At 40.5% G+C, this 10,133-nt stretch overlaps 1 protein-coding gene across 1 annotated transcript in view; it reads left to right on the top strand.

Moving 5' to 3' along the window:
• The first annotated feature begins 4,700 nt into the window (after positions 1-4,700).
• The window catches only part of LOC117961858 (adhesion G protein-coupled receptor F5-like), a 27,739-nt gene continuing 22,306 nt past the window's right edge, over positions 4,701-10,133 (top strand). Inside the window, exons 1-10 of the mRNA XM_034900792.1 lie at positions 4,701-4,807; positions 7,065-7,157; positions 7,635-7,738; positions 7,839-7,890; positions 8,157-8,309; positions 8,828-8,992; positions 9,212-9,355; positions 9,446-9,616; positions 9,858-9,896; positions 10,030-10,128. Of these exons, the coding sequence (XP_034756683.1) occupies positions 7,637-7,738; positions 7,839-7,890; positions 8,157-8,309; positions 8,828-8,992; positions 9,212-9,355; positions 9,446-9,616; positions 9,858-9,896; positions 10,030-10,128 (925 nt within the window). The 5' untranslated portion in view covers positions 4,701-4,807; positions 7,065-7,157; positions 7,635-7,636. The remainder of the gene's footprint in view (positions 4,808-7,064; positions 7,158-7,634; positions 7,739-7,838; positions 7,891-8,156; positions 8,310-8,827; positions 8,993-9,211; positions 9,356-9,445; positions 9,617-9,857; positions 9,897-10,029; positions 10,129-10,133) is intronic.

The following is a 10,133-nucleotide window of genomic DNA, read 5'->3' as shown; positions in this document are numbered from 1 at the left end:
ACCATCTGGTCCAGATCTACCTCCTGTATGGCTGGCTACAGACTACAACCATCTGGTCCAGATCTACCTCCTGTATGGATGGCTACAGACTACAACCAACTGGTCCAGATCTACCTCCTGTATGACTGGCCTCAGACTACAACCAACTGGTCCAGATCTACCTCCTGTAGGGCTGGCTACAGACCACAACCATCTGCTGTGGGGTCTAGCTCTACTCTATGTGTAAAGTTTGTAAAGTGTATAAATAAAATTGAACTGACACTGACTGTTAACCAGGCTTAAAAGGCTTGAAGTCATTCAGAACTCTGCTGCCCGGACCACATGGTCTGACCCCGTTCTCTTCCAGCTACACTAGCTATTTCAAAAACCTTCTGCTCAAGTAAAACCCCTCACAACCTAGGCCCATCCTGCATCTCTCTACATACGACCTCCCTCCCGTGGCTGCGGCTCGGTGGTAGAGAGGCCACCTGCCTATTGGAAGGTTGGTGGTTTGATCCCCTGGCCATCATCATTTAAACCGACAAGTCACAATTGTTGTTTGTTACGTTTTATTTCTTATCTCCTTACAAGCCAGCAGACAAAGACAGTCCCTAGAAACACGTCCTTTCAGAAAAACCTGTCCCAGAATACAGGTCCAAGTGTCCTTGGGCAAGTCCCTGAACCCTGAGTTACCCCCGACGCTGAACCATCAGACTGTAAACGTGGGTGAGTGTTTATGTGGCGGCCTTGGCCCCAGTGTGTGAATGTTCCTGTACTATGTCACAGTGCTCTGGAGTCATTAAGGCTAGAAACGTGTTACATAAGAACAATCCATTTATAATATTTAAAAGTAGTTTCTCATTTTCTTTTGGAGATGGTTCTCTATCTTGCAAACTGTGGTAAAAACTCCAAAGACTGCTCCTAAAAGTCAAATAATACCAGCATAACCCACGTCTTAACCGGAAAATACTAAACTCGGAATAACCAAACGTAATATGCTGTTTAGATGACCAGTATGAAATTCTGAATATGACAAAATAATAGAGGAATCTTCTTCTGCATGTAGACATACTCAGTCTTGTTAAAGTGCACTGACTGTTTTGACTTGGCGTTGAGTGTTTATCCAGCAGCTTTAATATTTTAAGGTGTCATTTCTGGACTATAATGAAATCATTTGATATCTGTTAAATATAAGTGAGTCACCTGTGCATTAACCGACTGCTACAACTCCTGCAGTGGATGGATTTATTTAAACAGGTCTCCCTGGTGCTTTGTGTTATCATCTCACCTTCTAACTGGGGTTTCAAGTTGCTGCTGTTGCCACTTTCTATGTTAATTATCTTATGAGTTGTTTAGGGAAAAATGAGCGACGATGACTTTGTTTCACATAAATTGTACATGCAGGTACAATCCAACATACAGTAGCTGATACAATCAGGTGAGAAAGCTAAAGCCAACCTGTTGAGCCACAGGCGGTAGTGTGTGCCCCCCTGCTAAGTTTCCCAGAGTGCCACTTGCTGGTTGACAGCCTGTACACGCAGGCTTCTGGAATGAAGTGTGTTTCCTAAACACACAGAGTGGATACACACAGTTGAAGAGAGAAGATAAAAAGAAGCTGTTTCAAAGACATGGCTGATTTCCATGTTTGTTAAAATGTGTTGGGACTGGTGTTTTTTAGTGTTGGTGTTTTTCAGGAATGGACCCACGGAGGGGAGCTACTGTTTACAGTGTCAACGCTTTTGTAATTATGTAAAGATTTCTATGATGCCTTGTCACCAAACCATAGCTTCGCAAATGTGAGTTGGGTAATGGAGGTTACAGTGAAATAGTTTGCTTTGACTCATCTGCATCTTTGTTGACTTAGGCTGTGTAGTATTTGCTGGGTGCTTTTGTGAATTTATTGTAAATTGTTGGCTCAGTGGGATTGTTACCACCGCTTTTGGAGACTGACAATCGCAATAGTGATACACAATTATTTATTGACTTTAAAGTGGGTCAAAATAAATTCCTGTTAATGTTTTAAAAAGGGTACCCTGTTTTTTACTCTTTGCTTGCACAATTCCAGTACTGTTCAAACATTGCCCAGAGGCCATGAAGACCTTGTTCTGGTTAGAAAACACACTGACTGACAGGGGAAAATGACGTGTTCTGAGTAGCTTACATTCTTGGATTCTTACTGGTAGAGATGTGAAACCTGCAGAGCAAGTTCTTCAGGCTTGATGCTGACTGGTGGCTCTTTCTCCTTTAGGTATGTAGATGTTAGCGCTGTGTACAGCAGCGCTGCAGCTAAAGGGAAGTCTGATGCTGAGACTAACACAATAGGGGATCAAGAAGCGGTTGAGTGCCCTGACTAATGTTATTTTCCCGGACACAATGCAGACTGAGGGATTAAACTCGCCACAATACTAAACTCCAAGCCACTTGCATTACCTACAGCATGATAAAGCCAAACACAGCCAACCATGTTTTCATCTTTCATAACCCATTAAAGATGCTTAACTGCTCTGACAGGTTTTGTATAGGACTTTAAATTAGCATATTAGATGCTCACAACAAGCTCTGAGGACTGACACAAAAAACACACAAAATAAATAAGTGTTCACTGAAGGATCATTTTCTCAGGCAGAAATATGTTGAGAACAAGCCAGGGCAAAAGGTGCTGCATTTTCCACATTCTTGATTTCCCTTGTTGGCTTCCTGAAACAACTACTTGGGACAATGTGGTTCCAACTTAATTCTGATAATACTCCTACTAATTACTACTAATTATTATTGTAATAATAACAATGATAATGATTATCATTATTGACTCTGAATTGTCCCAGTGATTTACTATAATCAAGCCGTCCAGCAAAGATCGTGCTAAATGAAAGAACATCCAAGCGTTGTTCTGTGTCTCTGAGTCTGGGCGCGGGGCCCTGACGAGCATCTTCAACCGCCCAATTCAAATGAACTCTATCAAAGGAAAATGAAGTGATTCAGGAGAAGGCCACTTACTGTCACTGAACATCACTTGGAAAATTAGAAGTTTGAGATTTCTGATTTTCCAGTTTAATGATCATAATTGTAACCGCTAAAGACTTTTTTATATTATACATATCTTTCAAATACAATGGCTTATATTAAAATTGATTAGTTACTAATTAATTAAATTAATCTTGCGCTATGATTACATTAATTTTATGCGTCACTTTGTAACAAGTAGCCTCCGAGATACTAACGAGAAACGGACCAAGCTACGGTTAGCTTCAGACACAACACAGGCTGTCAGTTGAACGGTGTTTAGCGCTAACGTTAGCAACCAAACAACCATAGATAGTTGACACGTTTCTGAAGTGATTCCCATTTTCTGTTATTGTTTGTTATTGTTTCATGAGAAAAGTTGATTATTTCCTGGGTTTCACAAACGTCAGTGTGACACGTTATGCTGTAAATGGTTTAAATCTGAGCATGCGCGACTCAGATCTGCACTCGACAAGAGCTGGTCTGACTGGACTCTCATCGGGGAGTGACACCCCTTCCTAACCCTTTAACTCCAGCTAAACTGATGACAGTAACAGGTGTTTCCCAGGCAGTATCCTGCAGTGGTTCTACACAGACCCCCCAGCGGGGCTGGGCACCTAGAAACAGTTCCGAGTCAGGAGGCCGAACGGCAGACCATGTAAGGCTAACACATTAAGTACTTCCTTTCAATTTGATAAGTAGCTTTGGCACATTTATGACATGCTATATTGTTTGGGTTAATGCCAAGTTGTCATTACAAAGACATTTCCATTCAAACAATATGAAATGTTGCAAAGAAAATGACGTCATAGACAGAATGTCATAAAGATTCACACATGCTCCGTGTTCATGGCGGGTGTCATGTCATGGTAACGGCACATACATTTCAGTCTTATGCACACCGCTTCAAATAAAGTGTTACCCATTAAATAGCTGGGTAAATGTGCCTACAGTGGACCGTGAGGTGATGACAACATGATGACAAGTGTCTGAAACGGTGATTAACTGCAGACTAGAGGAAACACAAACACTGAAAAGAGTGGAGGTGAAAGAGTGAAGAGGACGGTGAGAAGTGTAAGTCAGTGTTTAGCTTCAGTCTTCCCTCATGCTTCTCGGGCTGCTCATACATTCAATCAGCTTGTTTGCATAGCTGAGATTTGGGAGGTGTGCTGTCTGCTGTGGGCTGTTAAGGGTTAAGAGTATTGCTTAAGTCCACTGACTGTTTGGGCTTGGCTTTGTGTGTTTTCCAGCAGGCTTAATATTTGAAGGTGTAATTTCTTGGCTATACCTAAATAATCATCATAATAATACTTTAATTCAGTTTTCAGAATAAAAGTGAGTCACCTGTGCAGTAACTAGTCTGTCCCACCTCCCGCAGTGGATTACTTCAAACAGCTGCTACTTTGGTACACAGAGTCACTGTCTCCCTGCTGCTTCGTGTCATCATCTTAACCGTATTTATAAGTTGCTGCCAATGCAAATTTCTCTAATGCTCTCCTATGAACTATTTAGGAAAAACATATCTAACTTTTTCTTTAAAAACTATTTGTATCTATCTTACCTGTTGTGAGATTGTTTCTTTGTTTCACAAATACTTACAGGTACAGAGCCAAACTGATAAAATCAGACAAGGAAGCCGAGGGAACAATTAAACCTGTTGGGCCAATACCAGCACCATGTGTCCCTTATTATGTTTCAGGAAGTGATCCACGCAGCATGTTTCCCATAGTTCCATTTGCAGGTTGACAGTCCCTACTCACAGGCTTCTTGTAATGACACACAGAGTGGACATACAGCGCAAGACAGAGGACGCTAGGAGGCTGCGGTAAGGACGTTGGCTCATTTCCATGTTTGTGAAAATGTGTTGGGACATTTTTTGTTTTGTGTTGGTGTTTTTCAGGATTTTTTATAATGTTATATGGGTCCTTTTCAACAAACCATAATTGTGTGAAATTATTGAAGTTAAAGTAAAATAGTTTCCCCGGACACTCTATTGATTAGCTTTGACTCTTCTTTGTTGACCACGCAGTATTTGCTGTGTGTTTTTTGGGTTGAATTATTATACATTGTTGAGTTAGTGTTACCAATGCTTTTGTTGACTGAGGCAGTACTAATACACACTTATTATTTAACATTTAAAGTGGGTCAAAATAAATCCCATAAATTTGTGTTTCTAAAAGCAGGAATATACCCAATGTTGGATTCATGTAACATTTCTGCAGGTTGACCTTAGATTTATTTCTTTTCATAGTATTTACACTTGTATTTTCAAAAGTTTGCTGTCGCCATTATCTTCTGAAAGGTAATAATAAAATGACTGGCTCACCAGCATTACAAGCTGTCACTAGAATGAAATTAAATAATACAAATTAGATCATAATAACTAGCAAAGGAAGAAAAGTTAGCATTACGGGAGCACATTAAACTATGGGATTATTCATTTTTAATTTAAGGGGCTACTGGAGGAGTTTGCAAAAAAGATTTGACCAGCAACACATTTTTCTATGACTTACTAAAATGATTGGGGAAAAAGGCATAACCCCCCCCCCCCCCCCCCCCCCCCCCCCCCCCCCCAACAATGTGTTGATGCCTACTGTTCTGGTTGGCGCTTGGCAAAGATCTACAGATAGCCTGTGTTTTATTCCAACCATGACATTCATGACTAACCTCTGTCTTCTCATCTTACACATCACACTGCATTATTATCGGGCCAGTTCACTAGATTTACTCACTAACATTGTTGTGGTAGCACAATAAGTGTGAAACCTAAATGTTCACTGCAAACCTAAATGTTCACTGCATTACTGCATTACTTCAAATACTAAGGTACTCCTCTAGTTCCTGTAAATAAAACTAGAAAGCATTGAGACCATTCAACAAAGCACTATGGGTAATGACAAGTTCCACTTGTAAAGTGGTTGCTATGGACTCTCACTAGGCTTCCTCAGTTTAACATTATTCAAACTCCCTTTCTCAGACCAGCGTCAGTTTGGGAGCGTGCGGGCTGCTTCTTCCTCCTCTAATGAGTTGAAAAGGCCGTCGTTGGCACAATTTCACAAATAATCACCAAGGCCAAAAGGATGTTTAGGTCGCTATGGCTGCAGCCTGGAGGCCTCCCATCTCATGCCCTCCAGGCCGTGTGCTTTCTGCGAGCTTTGACTTTTCGTATGTTGGTATTTTAAATGTTTTTGAACTTAACAATCCGGCAATCATGGCGGTTAATACAATTATTTGTTCAGCAGATGTCTTAGTTGCCACACGATGGAACTAGCAAAGCGGTTTCCTGTTCGTATGTGTGCTAGGGATTTATCCAGTTTGGGAAATTGCACGGTCAGCTGTCTGTCTGGGTGACTAAACAGGGAGGGAGCCCTCTGCTAGAGATGGGGGGTCGAGACTGAGAGAGCTACATGTAATGTTGCCGTTTTCATGAATAAAAAAGGTTGGATGACCATCCCCTCCCCTATTTTCCTCCGGTGGTCCATTCCATAAATACTGAACGGTCCCTGAAGAGGAAGGTAGGGTACATTTAAGAAAAGGAAAAATATTGAAGACTCATAATGAAGGTAACCCTGTTTATTAAGTGTATATTGGCCTATCAACATTAGTCATAGGTCTAAATGAGCATTCAGTAATCTGGTGATGTTTGTTCCTATTTGATGGCCCTGTCTCACGGTCTTTGCAGTGAAAGGCAAAATTTAGAGTAACAGGGCCGTAGAGGTATGTAAGTTATGACACACACTTTAGTTGAATGAAATGTTATGTTAATGTGGGATATTTGCCCAAAAAAGGGTCCGGGTAGTGCTAGGACTAAAACATGATGACAAATTTGTTCTCAATGATTTGCCCGGGTAAAGAGTTTAATGAAATAAAAACAATCTAAATAAACACTCACAACTCATAAAAAGGACTATTAAAATGTCTCCTCAACATGTCTTTGTGCCATGGTAATTTACAGCACTATGAGTCGTCTTTAAGTGCACACAAATCTTCATTTAAGAATCTTAATGCATTTCTCACTCACTTCCAGTTCTGAACATTTAAATCTCATCTTAAAAATGATCTTCTGTTGTTTTGCCATCCAGCAACATTGGATCTCGTTGACTCAGCCAAGACAATGTGGGAGATTCCCTGTCCAATGTAGTTAAAGTTAACTTGAAGAGGACAAGCCATTAGAGGTGTGTACACTGGAATGCAATATGAGGTTGGTGTTTTTTCTTAAAAAACACTGCTGCAAACTATGTCTGATATCTATGTCACTATGGCTTGGCTCTGAGTCAGCAGAACAACTAGAGCTGGTCAGGTGTCAGTATCATGGAACATAAGTTACCACTAGTTACGGAAGGAGTGTTAACCTGGTTATGAGTACTCCGTTTTGAAGATCTAAGGCGTGTACATGGCATTTGAAACGGGGTGAACGCACTGACTGATGTCATGAGAAAATGATTATGTTCAGAAACCCCCAATGCATTAATAACTGACTTGACTTTCAGTTGTTTAGTGAATAGTAGAGTTATGACTAATGTGTAAGAATTTCATGTTCATGTGACTGTTTAGCAATATAATCATAGGCTGGGAAACAATGCACCAAGTACAGCTTGATGGTATCATTGTATAATTTTTGTTTTTTCTATCCCTCTCAATCTTTTTCAAAGGAATGGCAATATCTAAGAATGGCTTGACCATATTTTCCCTTCTATTGACACTTACTATTTTGGAAACAAGGAACTTCATTGAATGTTCAAGTCCGGTTTTACCGGTAGGTCGACTATATTTACAATTCTTAACAGAAAATATGGGATGACAGGTTTTGTTATTGACACAAAGCAATTATTTGAAACTGTTATCTGTTGTCTCAGGTACAAAATGGAGAAGAAGACTTTCTACCTCACACCAGGGAGAAAAGGAGTGGTAAGTCCAAACTGTATTCATCAATTTTTATTATAAGAAAGGATAGCAGAACACAGAAACACAATTTCTCAATAAATCCCAAAAGACAAAAGTATAAATAAATGTATAAACAATTACAAAAGCTGATTAATAAATGTGGAGTTTTTACATTACTCTGCTCCGACCAACCAAAAAGAGTCGTTACTGTAGTGAGCAATCCATGATCCCTAACTGGCTTCCCATGCCTAACGAAGTCCCTAATACATCATGTTGTATTTTTCACCCAGCGCTGTTGGCTCCGGTTGAGTACACAGTGGATGTGGAGCTGAATGTCACCACTGTTGAGACGTTGGACTACCTTAGGAGCCTCCTGCACAACGGCAGCTTTACCCTGGCCTTGGGTCCCACTGTGAATGTCACAGACGTTGACATCACCACAGGTAAGAATGGAGCGTCTTCTGGTCAGAACACTGTGGGTGCTACTTCCAGTGAACTCTGCCCTCTTCCAAGTGCTTACAGTGTAATGTCTTACCTATTAACTCCAGATATCTGGAGGAAGTGATACAGCATCTGCAATTTAAAGCCGCTTTTTAATGCTCACAGTCAGGAACCTAGCCGTCAATTTTTTTACGTAAAGGGGTAAAACCCCTTGTTTAAGTTTAAGGAAAGATTGTAGGTGGGATTAAAAAAAAACACAAAAGTGGTTTCCTGGGTGAAGGTCCTGTGTGGTAACAACCTGCAGTTGCTGGGCAGCATAGGGGAACCTACCGGGCCCAGTGACTGCAGGGACCAAACATGTGTGGGCAATCAATGATTAATCTGACAGGTGTGTTCTGTTTCCTCATAGTTCTCAACCAAGTGTGAAATATGAAATGATCTTTGAAACTACTGCATAGCTTTATTTGCAGACTAGTTTGTGCTCTCTTTTTTTCCTTACTTGTGTTTTTGTGTGGTTTAGTGTGTTATCCTAATGGTACCAGCTTCCAGTGCACATGTGAGGACCAGTATGCTTGGTCCTATAATAACTGTCTTACATACGGGGCGTGTGATGAGATCACCGACGAATCATGTGGGTGTATCAACAGTATCCCTGCCAATGGGCAATCCTGCCAGCCCAAGAAAGGTAATAGAGACATTAAAGGGTTTCTTTATGCTAATTTAAGGCATCTTATTAAAAGTATACCTTTACATTTCAACAGCATCTTTATGTTTCCATTCCATGTGGAAACTTATGCAACCAAATATGAGCATGGCAGTTCAATCTTTAACGTTCAGAACAGTATACAGTATGCAGTCTTCATTTAGCAAAAATACTTTTTAATTACACTGTTTTTTCCAACAGTACTTTCAGTTGTGTATGAATACCAGATTTCCCTTGAGGTGAACACGACAAACGTAGATCAACTGAGAAAAGACCTGAAAACAATAACTTTCCCCGTCCCAATCAGCAGCCAAATAACCATCTTAGAGGCTAATATCACTACAGGTGAGAACAAATAGATGGTAGAAATTGTTTTAGTGACTCTCTTAAAAGAGTCACCTTTTCATGAGATTAAATATGGTGTTGTTTTTAAAGTTTGCAGCCAAGATGTGACTGGGTTCCAGTGCCGCTGTGAGGATGACTACCTTTGGCCTTGTGACAAGTGTGCTGTCTATGGGGAATGTGATGGTAGTACAAACAACACATGTAGCTGCATCAAAGCTATTCCCAGAGATGGACTGTACTGTCAGTCAATACACCATCAAAGTGAGTAGCTATGGTCATCCCAGTTTTACTGCCCACATTCACTTTTTCTAATATGTAAAACATTGCTCTGCTTGGTACAAAGTGTGTCGAAGTGACTCTCCTTTGCTACATTCCTGTTTGCAAGTTATTTTGTATTAGTGAGTCCTCATGGGGGTCTTTCTTCTTCTTTAATACCTCATGCCTGCTTATTTTGACAAAAGTAGACACTGCTTCATCAGCATATCTTTCTTTCTTTCAACAGACGTTTCAGTGTGTCCTCGAACAATTTCACCATCAACAGGTAAAGCTCAGAAGTCAGTGCTGATGTTAATCAGAAAGCACATGACCAGGATGCATTTGATGTCTATTGTGCTTCTATTTTCTCAAACTTATTTAAGGTTTTACAATTGTTCTTTTAATGTCGCCCTCTGCAGCTCCTCCAGTTCTTTATGAATACATCATTTCTGTTGAGTTAAACACCACTAATGTTACGCTAATAAATCAACTGAGGACCGTTCTGAGAAGCATCCGTTACCCC

This window comes from Etheostoma cragini, chromosome 18 (genome assembly GCF_013103735.1).
Source record: "Etheostoma cragini isolate CJK2018 chromosome 18, CSU_Ecrag_1.0, whole genome shotgun sequence".
Lineage (NCBI taxonomy): Eukaryota > Metazoa > Chordata > Actinopteri > Perciformes > Percidae > Etheostoma > Etheostoma cragini.
This window is presented reverse-complemented; position numbering and strand designations above follow the sequence as displayed.